Source organism: Falco biarmicus, chromosome 3 (assembly GCF_023638135.1).
Source record: "Falco biarmicus isolate bFalBia1 chromosome 3, bFalBia1.pri, whole genome shotgun sequence".
NCBI lineage: Eukaryota > Metazoa > Chordata > Aves > Falconiformes > Falconidae > Falco > Falco biarmicus.
Window position 1 is genome coordinate 27,832,808 of NC_079290.1, and position 19,843 is coordinate 27,852,650.

The following is a 19,843-nucleotide window of genomic DNA, read 5'->3' on the forward strand; positions in this document are numbered from 1 at the left end:
TGCATTAGTCCAAACATCTCTGTCCTTTGACCTCAGCTGGGCAGCCTCTGCAAGAGCCAAACCAAAGGGACAAATGGCACAGCTTGGGTTTTTTTGGGAGGAGGCTCCTCCCCTGGAGGTGTTTATTATCAAGGTTTTCTTCCCAGAAATATCCTACAGCTCAAATAGAAGTGGCGGGACTGAGGGAAGTTCCTTTACAGAAATGTGCCTGATTTTAAGTGGTACCTTCCAGGCTCAAAAATCCATGATACCGTACACCACAGTGACAGCCACCCTGAACCACGTGGCCTCCAGCTGTGCCTTTGGTACCCAGGCAAGCGACCAAGCCAAGCATGCCCCAAACCAGCTTTGCATTTTCCTGCTGGCATCCCCCTTTTTGCCCACCGAACCCCTTCGAAATGAGGCTCACACACATCTGCTCAGAGTGCTGTCTTTCATTCTGGAAGAGGCCTGAAGACCTGCTGGCACACCGTTAGTGGGACAGACCTAAAGCGGACGGGTAGGAGGGATGCAGCAGAGGAATGACTGTGCCTGGCTGCTGCTCCTGGCTGTGGCTCAGCAGCTCAGGAGATAAGGGCAGCGCTTGTGTGCCGCTGCGATCTTCACAGTGCCATTGGGTCCCAGTGAGTAGGTTACCTCGTCCTCCCTCACCCCTGGCGGCAGGCTGATTTCCTTTGTGATGCTTCTGTAGTTATACTCCTTTGCTCTTGCAGTGGTGCGTTCCTCCTTGTGCTCCGCTAACACCTTCACCTTCCCATCTCTTACTGTTACAGTGACTTCCTTGGAGTCAAAATCCTTCACATCCATCAAAGCCAAAAACTTGTGATCATGGGAAGAGTTTGACATCCCGTTAAGACTTCTTCGCATTCTGGAATAAAAATCAGATGACAGTCTTTCAGTCCAACTCACAGATGAATGGGTGGACCATCTTAAGGACAAGAGAAGTATATAGGAAACTATTGGATCCATCCTCATGCTGATGCACAGCACTTGAGGTGGTGTCTGCGCCATCAGAAGGAGCTCCCACCTGCACACCACAGTAGCCAGGACTATTTCAGTGTCCCCTCTTGAGATGGGCTAATCGTGGAGCTGAAAAGTTCTTTCACCTAAATACAGAGAAGCCAGCACTCCTCTTCCACATGTACATATGCCCACAAAGCCGTGTGTGTCCATCTTACACCTTGCCCTACATTCTAAATGGATAGTTACAATACATCACATTTTCCAGTTAGGAGTTTTGTTTAAAGCAATCGGTGGATAGGAGACACATCTGGCAAAAAAATCTAAAAAGTTCCTGCAGAGGTGGACTGGAGCCTCCCTGAGCCATTAAAATGGTTTCTGATTCTGTCAAACAGTGACTCTACTCACCCAGGAGGTTGGCCTTTATTCAGACGATTTGTAAAGCAGGCAATGGAAGGGTCACCTCAGTTAAAACAGTTAAACTGGGCACAAGGCACCAAATCAAAGAGATGATGGGAATGATGGGAAAGGAAATAGGGCAACAATGAGGGAACGGGCATGACCACAAAGGGGAGAAATCCCTAATGAGTGGTGAGTGGTTCGTTAGCAAGGTACACCCATCCCGGCAATTCTACTTAAAGCTCGCAATGATTCAACCTGGTGTGGTGGTTTTGGAGTGCGTTGTCTGTGTGAGCTGGCTCTTCTACCTGCCCCTTTAGCCTTTTTTCATATTGCTGGTTGGAGGAGAATAAATGTTCTTATGAAAGCTGATCCTTCCCAGTGTTTTCTGTGGGAAGGGGGTGCCTGAATTTCCCCCTGTGATGGGCTGAAATCCTGCTGTGGTTTCAGATGGCAGTGACATGGACTTGTGTTCCAACCAGTAAGTTGTCCCGAGTGTGGCAGTGCTGGGGAGCCTGGCACTCAGAGAGAGCATGCCTTGGCATCCCATGGCCCATCCTGAGACCCCCAGCTTCCACTGAGACCGAATTTCCATTTCTTCACTGGGATTTTGTTGTGCAATGATTCTGCAAGTGGATGCTGTGCCTGCCCAGCTCTGGATCCCGATGTGCTGGTGAAAATCTGGACACAGACACCAGTCCTGTAACACCTGGGATCTGAAATTCACTGCTCAACAGCCCTGCATGAGCTGCAGCTGCTGGGTAAGTTTAAAGTAACCTCACAGCAACTTTCGGTTTTGTTGAAGTCAGTGTAAAATTAACTCGGGGGTCAAGCTTGTTTTCCTTTTCCCTCTAATGCTGCTGCACGCAGCAGGTGACACAGACATGGCAAGCTGTGTGATGGTACTTGCTGCTCTGTGGGTAATGAAAGCGTCACAGTTGCCAGGGTGAAGACCTCATCATCTCCAGGCACAACACAAGAGAACTCAAACAGAATCTTGAGTTTGGGGTGAAAATACCAATGCCTCAAATGCAGCAAAAGACTCCCACCGCTGCTGATGGCCAAGGGCCTTCTTAGCCCTTGGGGTCTCTCAGCATTTGGCTGTGCCTTAATGTTAAGATTTTATCATTCGACAGCTCCCTTCCTGTAGGGGCTACCTTTGGGGTTTGTGTCAACTAGAGTCCAACCTGAACTCCATGAACAAAATAAAATCATCACACCAGTGGTCAAAATAGAGATGTAGGAATCCTGACACCTATTCCTCCTACTGTATAAGGTATGAAAGTATGGACACATGTCTGTGGTGCATCAGTGCTGCACCCAGCTGCATACAGGAACATTTTGGCTACTGATGAAGGCAAGTACATGTTTACCAGACTTAAACTGAATTGATGTTGAAGATGGACTTTGTTCCACAGCTGAACAGCTTTGGATCTAGTTGTGTACTTTACTGTAGACACAATTTGTGAGATGGTTAGTATCACAATGCCATGGCCCAAACCCTTTCTGGCACAGGAGCTGCCTGCATGGCTCCTCTCGGGCTGCCTGGCTGCACAAGCCGTGCCTTCCCATTCCCCTTTCAACTCATTTCTCCAGAAACGGCTATTTGTCTCCTTTCCTGCTTCTCCGCTTCCACTTTTGTTCCTGATGCCGATGCTAACCCTCCCTCCATCCTGCCTTAAAGGGTGCCGATGCCCGTAGAAAGCAGGCAAATATCTGTTACCTGCTCAGTTCTTGCTCCATGTCCAGCCTTGCTGTGAGGGACCCTCTCTCCCAGGGGCGAGGATCGCGCTGGCGCGAGCAGCAGAAGCACAGCGCCGGGCTGCATGGGGAGGGCACAGGGAGCAACTTGTGGAGCTGCTGCAGGTACTGCCCCAGCAGCTCCATCTGCCTCTTTATCTCTCTCTCCACATGCCTCAAATCCTGCTTGACCTTTTCCAAAAGGCAATTGTGCGACATCTTCATATAGCAAAGCGCATCAGGGCAGAAGCGTCCGTGGCAGCCTGTGCTTGTGGCGGGGGGGGAGGGGGAAACTGCCTTGAGAGTTTTGTCTGGAGACGAGTGTGTGAGCAGAGCCGCAGGTGCCCTTGCAGCCTTCCAGCTGGCACCTTGTGACATCATGGATCTGCTGACACGTCACAGCTCCAGTCGCCATGGGAAGCGCAGCCCAGGTCCGTGCACAGCTGCAGCTCCCACCCAGGGACCAGGGCAGCCTGTGGCAGGGGCACACGCCGGGGGGCTTGGGGCATGGGGGGTATGTGTGCAATGGCCGGGCGGTGGAGCCATGGGCCATCAGGAGCATGACCTGGGTGCAGTTTCAAGCACAACACTCCTTCAGCACGGCTGCTCACACCGTCCCCTGCTCTCCTGCCCCGGCACACCAGCACAGAGGGAATGCAAGCCACCCCTCCCCGCTCCCAGGCAGAAATCCCCATCAATAAAGCCCACGTCTCCACTCAGGTTTTCAAGCTTGGTCTCCTCTTGAAACTCGTGGGGATTCCCATTCCCAGGGCCTGACCACCACTGCCTTGGGAGAAGGGAAACACAGACCCAGCAGGGGGCTGCTGGCAACCTGCTGCAAACCACAGCCCTCTGCAGCCTTCCCCCTCCTCACTGCCTTTGCTGCTGTTCACCACAGCCTCGAAGAAAAGATGTAAATCAAGGAGACCTACAGTTGCTCTTTACATTTTCCCTCTTCCTGCAAGTGCTTTGCATGAGGTGTTGGATGCGCGATGCCTACACACGTTGTTGGCTGATGCCCAGCACGGACTGCCATGGTGTTAGGCAAAGGTGACCAGAAGCCTTGGCCCGAATACACATCAGGATGGTCTGCGGGGTGCTGGCACCCCAGGGAGCACCCCCAGTTCCCCCAGTGAGTGCCAGGGAAAGGCAAGGTGCTCACCACAGCTCCCGCACAACTTCTCCCTGGCAGAGCACCCTGCCTCCCCATCCTGCTGGCTCTCTTCTCACAGGGTTTTCTCCAGTGGCAACAAGTTTCAGATGTGAATGCAAACCTGCTGTCCCCATCAGGAACTTCTCCCTGTGCTTGTTACTTTTTTTTTTTATTTTTTTATGGGAAAGACACAGCAAATGGTTAAAGATGTCCAGAAATGGAAAGTTCTCTTTGCATCCCTTACGGTCAGCTGCAGTTAAGGTACTTCTGGGAACATTTTCAGAACATGCAAATTCAAAAATATTTATGTCCCTGCTCTCACACCATGTTAAGCAAACAAGACACTAAGAAAAGCAGACCCAGGTCTTTGCTCCCCACCTTACAGATGTTACTCCACAGCTTTCTCTTGCTCATGCATCAGAACAAGGTGCTGCCTTGGCAGGAATAGACAACATGAGGATTTCAGATGATGGAAGACAGCAAAAAGGATGCTGCATCCTGCAATTATTTTACAGAGGACACAGGGCACGTGCCGTACACAGGGCACCGCTGCAAGCACTTATCTGAGCTGACAGCTTTACCTTTGCAGATCCTTTGTCTGCTGGGATCTGTTGCTTGCTTGCTCAGTGAGCTTGGGCAGGGGTGCTCGAGTCATCAGCTCCTGTTTTGAGGACTCCTGACGCCATCGTGTCCTGTCAGGCTGTTGTATCAGTTTTTCTTGAGGATGACATGCATAGGTTTCAGTGTTAGTGATGCTCATGGCATGGAGGGATTTGCCTGGCTCCCTGAAAGGTGCTTGTGGTGTACTTTAATCGCAGGCAGCGTTGGCACCAAAATCTCCTGGGTTTAGTACTGCCAGAAAAACTAAGAGAAGACTACAGGAGTGGGGAGTGCTTTGTATTTGGGGGAAATCTGGTCTTTAAGGCTTGCAGTGGATCAAGTACCAGTGAGAATGAGTAGTCCCTGTGCATTTAAGAGAGCAGGAGAAGACCCCTTGGGAACCCGGGAGCTGCTCCACCCTGCTGGCACCTTCCCATGGAGGAAATGCCTTCCACAATTATTCTCCGTATCCAAAAGCCCAAGTAGTCCAAGACAAGAAAATATCCCCTGAAGCATCAAGGGAGGTAAAGCCAAGCTGGCGCCAGGGGCTGTTCCCGCAGGGATGCCTGCCTGAAGGGAGCCGGACCTGCCGGCGGCTAAGCAGGGAGTGCAAGAGGGGACCCCAAGGACCACAAAGGGAAACAGGTGACATCCCAGGTTGCACAAGACCACGTGAGGCTTCCTGTTGGATACCGCTTACACTCAAACATTGGTATGTTACATGCAAGAATAAATTAACACATGCAGATAACTTTACATAACAAATTACATTTACACATACTAGCAATGAAAAACCTTTGTTAAAAGTCAAATGCCTAATACATACTTACAAATACCCCAATTCCCAGCAACAATACCCACCATCAGCTTCTGTCCCATCATCTCTGCTAAGTGCTGTAGCCCAAGACACAAACCGTATTCCTGCAGACTGGCCTGTGACACAAAAGCTGATCCCAGCCTCGGCAGCACCAACACCCTGGTCTCTCAGGCGTCTGCAAACTGGTGAGCTGGGTGATGTGTTGTTTTCCCAAGGTGAAATATGAGTTTAGCTTTTCAAATAAATCAAAGCAGCCAGCTTATTTTTTATTGAATGGTAGTTTCATGACCAAAAAAAAAAAAAAAAGGCTGCTTTCTTACTCATAAAAGGCATCACTTTTTCAGTATGAAGACAAATTTTTTATTTAAAAGCTGAATTCAAAGGCTGTCAACACGTGAAGGGTCCCTCCTGTATGAAGTCTGTATACCTTTCTGACAGCAGTATTTTGTCTTTAAAACTCTGACACTTTCTAGTCTCTTTGGTTCCACATGAAAGAGTCTTTCAGGAGGTCTCTCTTGCATGGTGAGAGTCTGAATCCTTTATTTCACAGAGGAAGTTTTGTTTGCCAAGTCCCATCCGAAGAGACAAGATCTGGAGCAGACCGCTCGAACAGAGCATCGAGCTAAATCTCCCTGTCAGAGCCCTGGGCGTATGGACCCCAGGAGCCGTTATGCAGCAAAGATGCTGAACACTAGGACGTGTGTCAAAATAAAATTTCCACAGGAAAAGTAACGGGTTGAAAACAATTTGAAGTTAAACCTCCCTGGTGCATGAAATCAGGGGGTTTGGGGATTCACCATGCACCTCACTGGAGAGCGGGGAGGCTTTGCAGGCAGGGGTGCTCACAGGATGCTTCATCCTTTGGGATGCATCTTTACGCCAGGGGATGTGAGCTTTTCCCCCAGGCATGATCACACAGGGAGTTTGTTCCCAGACCTGGAGAGCAACAGCATGGCCTACTACCCTGAGCACCGACCAGAGGGACCTGCATCCAAAATAAAATCAGAAGGCATCACCCCACATTCCGCTCGGATAAGTAGGTGCCTGTGGATATTAATCAGCCAAGCAGCGATTCGCTGCTCTGCTGCTCTGCCCCTCTGCCCCCTGTCCCATCCCACCAGCACAGGCTGATGCGCAGCGTGCGGCACCACTCCTGGCACGTGGTGACCCTGCTTTGGGAACAGCGTGTGCTTTTCCTTGTCTTACTGTGTCCTGAAACCTGCCAGGGAATCCTGCGGTAGGATAAAGCACCGTGCCAGCGAGTGCCCTCTGTGGAATCAACCCAGGGGTAGCAACACTGGGTTTACAGAGACTTCCCATAACACTTGCATGTGGAGCTGCTCATTCCCAAGGGCACTGTCACACCAGCTGCATATCTGCACTTATATTTGCAATCAGTGTTTAAAAATAATAAAAACCTACGTGCAGGCAGGGCATTTTTTTAATGCTCTGAAAACCAGGCTGTAGTTTTTAAACCAAAAGGAAATACATGGCTTTAAAAGCAATTTGTAGCCTTGTTTCCCTTTACTGCCGCAGCTAAGCAAGAATTTTATGCTGGCATTGTGCTTTTTTCATGCTTCTAATGCTGTTTTTAGGTAAAACCCCCACACTTTAAGTCTTCGGTCTTCCCCAGGCAAATCATTCACTTTGCACTTGTAAGGGATGGATGGCGGCTAGACTAGAAAACAATAGTTATTTTTCACTGTATGCTTTATGGTCTTGCTATAAAGATCTACATGGTGATAATCCTTACTGTGACTTCCTAGGGGTTGAGCAGAAGTGTGCACTTGCTTTGCCTGTGACAAGCATCTCCCTTGATCATACGTGCTTGAAAACACTTTTGGAAGGCAGCTGCTACCTCTTTCTAGCATTTACCACTGCCCGCAGATGACAGCAGCCAAGTATTATAAATGTAGTTTCAGCATTCTCAGTCCTACATGATCGTTTCCAGTACTGTCCCCATAGAGTTTACTGTCTGTGGCTGTCATTTTCAGGAAAGGGACCTCAAAAGCATTCAGAGGAGAAAGACTGAACTTTCCTGGCAAATGATGGCAGCGGATGGGTTGCCTGGTATCCCTTTCCAGTCTTTCACTCCCCTTGAGTGCTGGTGTTACAGAAAACCCCACAGCCTCATTGGTTCAAAGGAGTCAGGTCCCACCTCAACCTGGTACATACAAACCAGCAAATGTTAGCAGTAAAAAATCCCTGAATTACTGATGTCACCTGCTCCTAGTACAGTAAGAGAAAGGGGGGACAGGTTGGGATGTGAGCAACCTGCCCAGGTGGGTAAACCATAAAGATAAGGTTTATCACCAACCACTCTTTTGTGGGGGAAATGTGTGACTTGATATTGATACCACAACAGCAGCAGACTGGATGGAGCAAGTTTTTTCCTTAGAGATGCCAAATCAGCAGTCTGGGACCCTGTGATAAATGGAGATACTAGCGAGTCCTTCTGAGCCCTGGCTTGACGTACCTCAATAGGCTGGAGAGAAGTGTGTAGGTGACCCGTAAACTACCTGTCGTTTTTTGCTAAACACTCCAAACCATCCAGAATGTGGGTCTTGCCTCCCTCTACCTTCTCTCTGCCTTTTCTCCCAGCCTTCTCTCATGGTCTTGCTTCTCTCTGAAAAGATCACACTGTACCTGGCATATTCTGCAGCGTCACCATGAGTAGGCGACCGGTGTGACACCTAAGGGTACCTTAAACAACTCATCAGTCAGTCAAACTCCAACACCCCCAGCCCCAAAAAGCCTGCCAAGCCCATGTGCTGGGCTTGTCATTGAGCGGGCATGAGCTCGCAGGGCCACAGGCTCTTCCATGAGCCTCTGGGGTGACAGCAGGCTAGAGGCTACTCCACTCACCACAGTGTTTGTTGTGCTTGACTGCTCAAACAAGAAGCACCTGCATGGTGCCTTTTGAGAGAGGTGGTAGCCACAGACTCCATCACGGGGAGGGGGTTCACCTCTTTCCACAGAGCAGGATTAGAGGCAGGTGAGGGATGAAGGTCTCTCTCCCCAGTTTCTTCCTGCCTACCCATGGGCTGGAGTGAGGGCAGTGCCTCAGCTGTGTGCTACCACCACATATCACCAGACAAGGACAACTGGCGTGGATGTGAGGTCGACCCCCTGGAGGCAGGTACTGTGCCTTAAGGTATCAACATAAACAGGTAAAGAGACTTTCTGAGGCTGCTGGGTCTCCACCAGAGACCTGCATCTGTTCCTGCAGGGCAACGAGGGCGACTCAAGGCATCTCCAGGTTAGGAGAATGAAGAGTATTTTGGGTGGAGCTGCTAAGAAGGCATCTCTTCAGCAAAGCTGGCACGAGAGATCACCAGCCTTAGCCTTTCACTCCCTTATCAGGGGAGGATCAGGGTGGGAGATCACTTCATCCAGGTCAGCACCACGCTGGGCCACCTCCAGCTGCTCCGTGTACGGAGCTAGTGAGCTGTGGAGGTGGCACAGGAACCAGCCGAGTAAATGGGAAGTGGGGCCACACCAGCGTGAAACAGCTTCTCCAAAATGCCTGCTACTTTTTCAGCCATTTCTGAAAATATGCAACTCTGCAATAAAGGGTTGGGCTCCTGACTCACAAGGAGCCATTTAATCTACAGAAGAAGCTCACTCCTGAGGCAAGCTAGTCTGCCTTGTGCTAAACAGGCATTTCTTGATGGGCTGCTTCCCACAGCCAGAGCCAGGTCCACTCCTCCCCTTCCTCCCCAGCACTGACGTGCTGTCCTGGGCTTGACCAGCTCCAGATGGGAGCAGGCGGGATGGTGGAGCTAGGGTGTGAGAATCACGCTGGGAAACGTCACCCACCATGAGTAATGCTGCTGGTGCCTCTGGGATGTATCAGGAAGAGCTCTGTGCTGCAGGAAGGTGAGCTGCTCTGTAATTATTTCCTTCAAGCTGTGGGAGAACTTGCCTGCCCTTCTGGGCATGGGGGGGTAATTACAGGCAGGCCTTGGAGGAGTAACCACGTGCAGCTGACTTGGCTGACATCACCGTTGCGGAGCTAGTGACTTCTCAGGCACGGGGAAGTGGCACCCAGGTTTATGTGGGTCTGCCTGGCTGGCTCCACTTGAAAGGGGCACCAAAAATGGCCGAGAAGGTAGGTGGATGGATGGGAATTGCTTTGAGCACAGGTCAACTCTACCTTGAAGGTGTGCTGTCTGTCATCTCAAGAACCAGCTCAGCTCCATTTCCCGAGGGGAAGGAAGGACTTCTGCCCCTCGGTGTGTTCCTCCGGCTGCTGGTGGGGTAGTCTCAGTAACCCACCTAGCAAAGAGGGGTTTTAGCATTGCTCCTTCACTGCAAGTCACCCGGTGCTGTAAATGCAGTGTGTGAGTTGCTGCCAACACGCTGATACGTGGATGCTGCGTGTTACTGGGACATGAGGATTTACCAGGGTAAAACCGCTGTGGTGTGATGCAAGCTTCAGCTTAATCAGGTCCCTGCCCAGGGAAGTCAAGGTGAATTTTGACTTCTTCTAAGATCAGGCAATCAAACATATTTGGGGCTGTCAAGGAAGTGAGTCCACGATCAAACTTCACTTGCAAATGCTGTTATGAAGTTGTCTTTTCTTATCAGTGGAACAGGACATCCTCCGGCTTCGAGTTTGCTGCACTCCTAGGGACCTTGCACAGTCAGATCTAACCTAACAGATGGGAGGAGGAGGAGGAAGGAGTGCATATACCACAGCATCCATCTCTGATCTGGCCCTTGTCAGTCTCACACATTGTCCTGAACTCACTCCCACAGTGACCTTAAAGGCAACAACATTCCAACACGGTGAAGTCAAAACCAGCCTAAGTTCTTTGGCTTGTTGCTTCTGAGCCCTTGAGCATTCCTAGCTGTGGAAGAGCTTCCTGACACCCGTGAAGCTGAGAACTTTTATTTTAAATTGAATTTTAAATTGAATTTCTTTTAAATTGAAAACCAGAGTGGAGGGATGGCAACTGGAAGATGTCCTTCAGGCCACCGCTTACTGCCAGGGGTCACTGCCCCTCCCTGTCCTCAGCACAGAGCCAGGGACACCTCCACTCAGAGTCTACCTTGTCAGGGGAGATTATGGAGGGGGACTTTAAGATACTCCAAACGAAACCTGCAAAAAACCCACAAACCTAAAACCCCAACCCCCAAAATCTAACCCTAAGGGCTGGAAGCATTGCTGCCTTCCCTGCCCTTCCAAACAGAATGCCTGGAATTAGCTTGTTCTTTCAAAGCCTCTTTTGGTTGCTTTTGAGCAAGAACAGACCGAGTACAGCAAGTATTGATCCGTTCAGAGTTTGGCCAATATATTTTCAGACCTAGCAGGTTTTGTCAGTGTCTGACATACTGATTTACAGTTATCAGCTAGAATCTTTTAACGCCCCCACCACGTCATTAAGTGTGGTGTAAGGATATCACTTTAAGCGCAGTCTGGACTAACTCTGGTACAGAAAGACAGACGTTTGACTGAGAGTGCAATTTCATACAGAGCACTGCAGGCACACACTGAAATCAGGTAACCATGTTCTCAAATGGATAATAACGATCATTTTCCCCTCTCCTAATTTCCATATGGAACAGAATTAATTAGCCATGTAACTACGCACCTATGTGTCCAGCCAAGTATTGCCGAAAGGTTTGGAGCAGACCCAGGGTGTCAGGCTCCAGCTCAGCCTCCTGCTCTCTGGAGTGGCACTGACTTCCCACACCAACCTGTAGAATTAACTCCTTGGGATGGTATTTCTGGATTCTCAGCACCCTGTTTATGTAAATGAGACAATCCTTTGATATCTTCTCGGTTTCACCAACTTATTTAACTCTCTTTAACCCTCATGGGAAAAATATTCATGTTACATCAAAACCTGCTTTTTACGTCTTTCCTCAAGGAATTCTTTCTCCGCTTGAAACTCATAATGGAGCAGCTGAGTTCCCTCAATTCAATTTTAAATGATTCGTTGAATATTCTACACTGACTCGCTTCTCACTCTGCTGCTCAGACACACTGATGCTTCGTCAACTTTAAAAGAGTTTTCTTTTCCTTGTTTTCCTAGTGCTGTCCTAAGTTGTCTTCCTTTCAGATAATGCTTCCCACAACATCCCAGGCTCTCTTCCACTTCTGCTCTCCCACTGGCACATAGCAGCAAGGACCTGAGAGCAGGGCCATGCTGTCTTACACCAAAATGAATAAATGTTCTTCTTCCTAACAAGGTCTGGTCTACACAGGCCAGATGGAAGAAAATTAGTGTTACCCTTCCCTTGTACAGCAAACCAGTTAATTAATTACTGGCCTGCTCATGGTATTATTCACTCCAGCTCTGCGTGTTTTAATACAATTAAAGCAGTGACAGATCTTTCCCCAGCATGTTTCAAGGCACCACGGTATCCAGCATAGTTGCTAAAGATGCTTTATCCCATGTGTACACAGGATCTTGACTGAAACACCCCGCAGCACTACACCTTGGAGAGCAATAGCCCATGGTGTACTTGTCACGGCATGTCAGTCATGCTCACTCACTAAGCTTGTGCTTTCTAGAGCCTCTTCTGACCCCAAAATGTCCCAGCGTCTCCCCACCAGCTCTGGCTTTCTGCCTGCTCGCTGCTCCTCTCGTGCGACGACATCTGCAATAGCCTGGCAGTGCCGCCCCTGCCCGTGCTTCTGCACTGATGGGGCGGTGCAGAGCGCTCGGAAGACACGCTTGCCACAGCTGCTTGCCATCACGCAGATTCCGAGGGGGTGACGCTATGGAAGAGCTCCTCTCTGCCACCATCAAGCCAGTCTACTCTTCCCAAAGGTAATATCTGAAAGCTGCTGCAATGCTTAAAGAGAGCAGCCTGCTGATAAATTGGAATGTCTTCTCTCTGTCACAGAGTCATTTCCAGGTACCCACATCACCCTTCCATAGCCCAAACAGGAGGACTGCAGTAGTCTTCAGGCCCTAAAGCTGCTCTGAAAATGCCCTTGCTTCAGCTTTTGTTTTCAGCCAACATTACTGCATTCCTACTACTCCCATTTAGTTCAAACAGCTCAGCAAATGGGTGAGTCTGGCACCCAGAAGAGATGTAAATTGTGGAGCAGCTGAAGATGGTTGCTGTCCGTGCTTTCCAGCTCTCAGGTGAACGACTGAGAGAGGTGGGTATTGCCCAGGAGCGCACAACTCACCTCGGGGGTATAAACTCCCATCTAAAAACAAGTGCTAAGAGCCGTCTGTGCCTGCACAGTTCAGCACGAAGTGTATTTGCTGGGTCTCGTCCTTCCATTTTAGGTATCTTGTCTACCTAAATGTAAATAAAGAACAAAATGTTATTTGCTATAAAAAAGGGCACTTTATGTTGTTAGTTAATAGTCTGGCATCTGCTTCTGTTCAGGACAGTCCTCTGTAAATGAAACTCAGCTTTGCTGCAGGAGTAGAAATCAATGTGCTAATGCCATGTAAGAGAGAACTCTTCTTAACGGGGACTTTTATTTCTCCAACACCCGTGTTCACTTCAACAGAAAATAGTTTGTATGTGCCAAGGCCACCTTTTGTTTGCTCCTCTGCAGGATGAAGGCAAGGCCTACCCACTCATCAGGGATGTGCCCAGGTTACCTGAAAACTGGTGAAGACCTCTCCATTTCCATCCACATACTTAAGAAAGTACCTCCCCAAAATGTGGTGTTGGCAATTGGTGCTGCCACCTGGGAGACGACCCTGAGCATCTGATAGGATATGAATGAGAATTCCCTCTGTGGCAGGTGTGCTGGACCAGCTGCAGCATCCCTGAGCACAGGAGGAGCCTTGCCTGTCAGCAGGGATCACTGGGCTCCTGAAGGCTTATGCAAGGATGCTTAGAGCTGTGCAAATCTCAGAAGTCACGCTTCCCTGGGAAAGCTGGTTATTTCAGTTTCCTTTCATTCCAAACTGGAACATAATAGAAATCTCAAAACCAAGTTTATTGAAGATCTTTGTTTAGATGCTGGCGTTTTATTATTTTACGGGATTCATATCAAATTGAAAAAGATTTAAAGTGCTTCTTAATTGTCATATGTCAGTGAAATCAGTGACTATGTGAAATATTTCCACTCTCATCCATCCTGCTAGGAAGAAAAAAATCTGTCAGTTTTAATGAGAGATGAGTTACCAAATAAATCTGTACCACTCACCAACATCATCTGGACACTCTGGATTACAAACGATGTCCTTCTCTGGCAGTCAGTTCTCACCACCAGCCTCCCATCATTTCTGTGACAGCTTGTCTCTGCACGAATGGAAAAAGGCATGGGCTCTGGTGATGACAAGAAAACTCCAACCCTAATTTTGCCTTTTTTCTCCAGTTTTTGTTCCCTGTTTAAAGAAGGATGAGCAGTTCTTGTTTGCAACAAAGATCTCCCAGCAAGGTACAGCAATGACTGTGGCCCAGAAGGATGAGCCATGCAGCTGCACAGGTCCTACCTCATGACACCAAGCATGGGCCACCTTTTGCAGTGGTGAAATGGGAGCTGTGTCAGCCTGTGTCACTCCAGTGAGTCTATCCCAGGGCCTCAAAGTTTTATCTAGTGTATCCTCAAAGCAGATGTAAATAACCTGGTGGTTAAAACTGAAGAGTGTCTGGTAGTTTGTTTCTGCAGTTCTAGCAACAGTGGTGTGCGTGAGGCAAGACTAGCTTAGGGCCAGTCACAGGGATCTGAACCTCCACCTGGACATCAGGTACATCCTGACATGTCACTCTAAAAGAGATGCTTCCACCATTTAGGTATTATGAAACATGAAGCTCCTCAGCTTAGGGATTTTCCTTTCAGTGTATTTTTTTCTCTTTTCCATGGTTGGCTTCCAGTTTGGGGAACACCTGGGCACAAGAATGGAATCAACCTCAAAAGAAGCCAGTTCTGAAGCTACAACTAAACTTCTCCAGGCTACATGAAGCCGCAATGGCTCTTACCAAAGGGGGCTGGAGCTTCAGAGCAGGGATGGTAGCACAGGTAAACATGTCACTGAACCGCAGCTGCATGCGGAGGAGGAAGAGCACAAGATGTCTCTGTGAAGTTGTTGCCCAAGATTTGTTGAAATGAATTTCATCCTCTGTGAGTAATTATCAAATTAAATTGTTTAGGAATGAAAACTGGAAAAATTCTTTGAGAGGAAAAAAATTAGCCTTGAACTTGGTGTCCTCTCCCAAGAAACCCGTTAAGTATCTCTCATGATGTGGAAGCGGTAATTTGATTGTATTACAAAATAAACTGGAAAAACGCACAAATCCAACTGACAAGAACTTCCCAGTCAGAGGTGACTACAAAAAGCCCAGCTCACAGCATGAGCCCTCTCTAACCACATCCAGAGATGTTATTTGTGAAAGGGATCAAAGACCAGACAAAACCGTTGTTCTCATCATCTTCATTTCAGATGAATTCCGAGTCCCTCCGTATGCCACTGCGTCAAATTTCAGTTCTTTCCTTCCTCCTTTGGCAGCACCGTTAGGGTGTGAGACAGGTCAGACAGTAACTTCTCGTATTACTGAAGAGTTTAAAATTCAGCCTGTGCTTTGATGAACGATCATGATCACACCGTATTTTAGAAGCACTGATCTCTGAGACGGCCCACACGTGTCAGGCAGAGTGGGAGATGCTCTGCACCTCCCAGGCTCAGGTCTGTGAGGGTTGCTGCTTTGGAAGAGGCAATTACCTATGCACATGGATGTTGCTGCGATGAGCAAGGGTTTGCTCTGGCACCCTGCCTGCAACAGCCCTGCCTGTGTTGGAGGCTTTGGAGAAGACCCTTGCTCATTTCCAGCTGGAGATACGGTGCTGCCACAGCATGTCCTGATGTGAGAGGTCCAAAGGACCTCAGTCAGCAGCTGAGGAGATGATTCATGGGAGACGCACATCCTCACTTCAGGGAAGCTGTGCCTGTCAGAGGGGCAGGATGAACGGCTGCCAGAGGCGACTGCTTCAGCACCGAGCGGCCAGGGCAGCGCTGCCTTGGGAGGGGGCACAGCCAGATGGCCGATGGCTGCCGTCAGCACGCACCTTGGTGGGCTTCGCTCACTTCATTTCAGACCCCTACAGCAAACACACCCACTCCCCTCCAAATTTCCTCTGCCTATGGAGAAGAGAGGTTCACCTAGGGCATGGTTAATCCCACCAGCAGCTGTACAGCTGAGTCTGTTGGGTCCCTGTTTCTCCCCACTGGCCCCAAGGAAGGTGCAGGGAAATAGCTCAGGTGTGGGCATCACCGTGGTAAGAGCAGGTGAGGCGGGTGCTGCTTTCTGAGCCCCAAAGCATGGGAACTGTGAGTCTTTGGATGTAACCTTACGCCAGTAACAGCACTGGGAATGCCTTCTGTGCATGTACGTATACCTCTGAAACGCAGAAAACCTGCTCTGAACCAGGAAAGCTCCAGATGTTGTTATAGCTCTTGCACAGTTTTCTTGTTCCAGAAACTATATCGGAAGAAAAGGCTTTTCTTTAAATTAACAACTGAGTTTCTGCCACTACAGAATGTTTTGGAGCCCCTCCTCCCACAGCATGACACGGGACACAGCTAACGAACACTGCTAGACCATCGAGCGCAGAGCTAGTTCAAACCTGTCAGGAATGTCCAGGGTTGATACCATACATTAATTATATGCTGTGTAAAAAAGGATTTCCTAAGAGCTTTTTTTCAAGTTAAACTGAAGATCTGGATCTTTCCTTTTTTTATGTGTCAAGGGACTAGATAAACCAGAATGGAAAATCCTGTAACAGCCACATTTCACACATCAGCATCGCATATCAGCGTTGCATCTCCTGAATGCCTCCTTTACCATGTAACAAACCCCTCTGTTTTAAAACAAATCTTTCTTCAAAGGAGCATCCTCAGGCTTAATATGCATTCCTGGTTTCTCCTTATGGCTTATCTTTGGAGGGGTGGAGATCCCAGGGTCCACCTTCTGAGTGCTAATGGCTTTTAGCCATGACGGGTCATCTTGACTGGTGGGCAGGGGGGAGTGGGGCACGTGCTGGGCAGGCTTTTATGACATAGCAAGGAGTGGTGGTGGCAGGCAGGAATGTGCCAGTGCTGCACCATCAGGGGCTTGCCACACATAGGGAATTTCATGAAGACTCTTAAACCATGGCCAGCTTGCTCTGCTCATCGTGCCCACGGCAGCCACCACTCCACCACCATGCCCCACATCACCCATTTTTGGGAAAAGCTACTGAGGCAGTGTACAGACAAGTAATCCCAGCAATACCTGATGCCTTCATCTCTCTTATCCCAGTCACGAGCTGCACTGACAGATGACTTCGCGATGAATGAAAAATGTGTCCTTGACAATTCCCCAACCTTTCAGCTACCAGTTTCCTCATAGAAACAGGTTTAAATGGATGCGTTCAGCTATGAAGTAGCCATAGGAAAGAAATGAGTGTTAAGAGAATTCAAATGTCATAATTATGACTACTTGGTACAGAAATGGGGGCTTTAATGTGTGCATGTTGACATTGTGGACCTGCAGCTTTAACATTTTCGTTTGATTCACTTTCTGGAACATCCCCATGCAGAAAAACTACCTGCGTGGCAGCATGCCCGCACAAAATCTGCTGGCAAAACCCACCCTCTAAGTGCAAAAGAGATGAGACTCGGTGACCCTGCCTCCAGAGGGTTAATCTTACTTAAAGTTACCTTATTGAAATCTAGTTACCTTACTGAAATCTCAGCATGGGCAAGGTTAGAGCCCACGGAAGCAAAGATCTTTGCTAAGAACCTAATTAAGGTGACCGCAGGCACGTGCTAGCAAAGCAGCCTGGCCAGACCTTGCATAACACAGAAGTCAGGGCTTCATGGCTAGTGCGGACAGGACCTTGGTGTCGCATCTTCAGGAATGGTTCTGGGAATGACTTACAGTCCCCTGAAGCTGCACTGATTTCAAATGAGCTGTGAGGCATTTCCTGATACTTCATTTATGGAAATGAATGTGAACTACCATTTAGTACCACAGTTTTTGGGAAATGCTCAGGCTGGCAGGTGGTGATGACTCTCTTACAGGTGCCTGCGCTGCAAAACTTCTCCAGCACACTGCAGAGGTTTCCTAGCAACTTCCTTCCATGGTCTTTGTGCTTAGATTTGTTTTGGGATGTGGGCCATTATAAAACAGTACTTCTGCCTATTTAAACTAGTTTAGTTCTTTTAAGCTGGCAAGGCAAGTGCAGTACAGCAGCAGTGTCTGATTTATATCCTTTTTAGCTACTCCCTCCAAAACTAACAGAGACCTGAACAAATGTAGGTGGGTTTCTTGCTTTTTTTTCACTAATCAAATCACCAGCTCATTGCTCAAATTGCTGAGCAATAAGAAAACTCCAATTCCATCTTTAAAAAACGAATACACAGGAGCAATGGCTTCTCTGATCTCTGCATCTATTAGGCTTGCTAAGCTCCTCTGGCGTATCCGAAACCAACAGATGTTGATCATGTGCTTTGGACAACTCTTTCCAAATACATGACAGACATCACATTTTTGAGCCAAAAATGCTCTTAAAAACAAGCAAAACCAAAGTAGCTAAACTGTGCTAACCTTCGTGCGCATGCATGTGTATCCAGTTTAAAATTGGCCATAGGTTTTAAGTCTGTAAATTCACTGATAGCATCCAGGTTTGAACACACTGCAGTGTTTATTCAGTATTTTGTACTGGCTCAGTCAGCTTGAAATGACACCCTTAACTAGAAAGGAAGCGAGGGAGCAATTTGGTAAGCGGAGCAAACTCAAAAGAGTTTGGGTATAAGGGGATGCAGGAGAGAAACCCAGATTATCCCAATCTCCTAGAGCATTATTTGTTACTGAAGTCATCCACTACACAAACACACATATCTTCAAAGATAGCAGAGGGGAAAAAATGACTCCCCTCCCCTCATTTAGCAACTGGAATGTGAATGCCAAGTGCCTTGGTGTTTTCCTTGGCACCTTGCTGTTCTGCGAGCTCTCTTAGAGAGAACCATGAGCAACTGAAGTGCAGGAGGAAATGTGGAACCGAGTCCCCCTGTGCTGCAGCCAGACTCCTTCCTGCCCTCAGCAGGATCTGTCCCTGCTGATGCTGAACAAACCCCGTATTCACGGGGCTTGGCATCCCACCTGAGGCACAAACCCAGCCCTTCCAAAACCACCCTACATGAACTCTCTCCCTCTCCAGGCTTGGCTGCCACCAAGACTATTTTAACTCAGCATCAGGCACCTCCATCAGAGATTAGCTGCTCTTACACCCTTGTGTGAGCTGGGGATTTGCCAGCTCCTGCCATTTGCCATACTGCCCTGCCATAACCCATGGGATTTCTTGCTCAGCACTAGTGCTTGCACTGATGTGGCTATGTCAGCTGTTGGCATCGGCTGCAGAGATCAGGGCAAACTTCCAGAGCAGATCAGGCCTTGGATTTCTATCAAAACCCATCTGTTCCTGGATGAGAGTTATTCCCACCACCTTTATAGCTGGATGGGATAATGAGCTATTGAACCCACAAATCAGCACAACATGGAGCTCTTTTAATAGCCTTTCTCTCCAGAAAGTCAAGGCTGCTACCGTACCTTGTGTTCACCAGCCAGCCCAGCAAGCTAGGAGGACTTCTAGCTGACAATCTCAATTGTTTTTAAAGTGTTACCACACTGCTGACATTTGAAAAGCAATTCGATATTTCTCCCATGACAGTTACTTCAAGTAATCTGCAAACAACCTGTATGAAACAGCGGATGACAGCCACGATGCTTGTCTTTTCTGAGATGCCGGGCAGGACAGTGAGGTGAACACCGCAGCAAATACACCTCCACTGTCAACTTAAACCCATTTGGTAATGGGGTGTGTGCAGGAGGGTTAGCCTCACACCTCGGGCCCTGCCGTAGGAGCATTGCAATTAAAGAGTGCAAGGGCTGAAAGGAATTCCCACGGAGCTGCTGTGGCAGCGCTCCCTCCGCAGCAAGCTGCAGCACCAAGGGTTAACACTCTGCTGCCTGCCTCCACAAATCTGCATAATGCCTTGCGTTTGGCAGCTCATTTGCATAATTTTAAATGACTCTTTTGTGTCGAAAACAAAATCTAAAACATAGCTTGAAAAAATAAGTGGTAGATATTAACATTTCATATACTGAGAAGGCTCGGTTAAGTCTATTTGTCTGAACTCGTCAATTGAGGTTGTAAAAATAATTTTAACAGATTGATGTTGTTTCTTTATTGCAGAGCCTTGGGTGTT

The 19,843-nt window shown here is 48.4% G+C and overlaps 2 protein-coding genes across 2 annotated transcripts in view; both read right to left on the reverse strand.

The window, feature by feature from the left end:
- The window catches only part of ATP6V1C1 (ATPase H+ transporting V1 subunit C1), a 162,819-nt gene that overhangs the window by 134,404 nt on the left and 8,572 nt on the right, over nt 1-19,843 (reverse strand). The window lies entirely within an intron of this gene.
- ODF1 (outer dense fiber of sperm tails 1) lies at nt 556-3,324 on the reverse strand. Its single transcript, XM_056330457.1, has 2 exons — nt 3,083-3,324; nt 556-868 (listed from the first exon to the last, which is right to left on the reverse strand). Exons 1-2 carry the CDS (start codon nt 3,322-3,324, stop codon nt 556-558), a joined length of 555 nt encoding a protein of 184 aa, XP_056186432.1.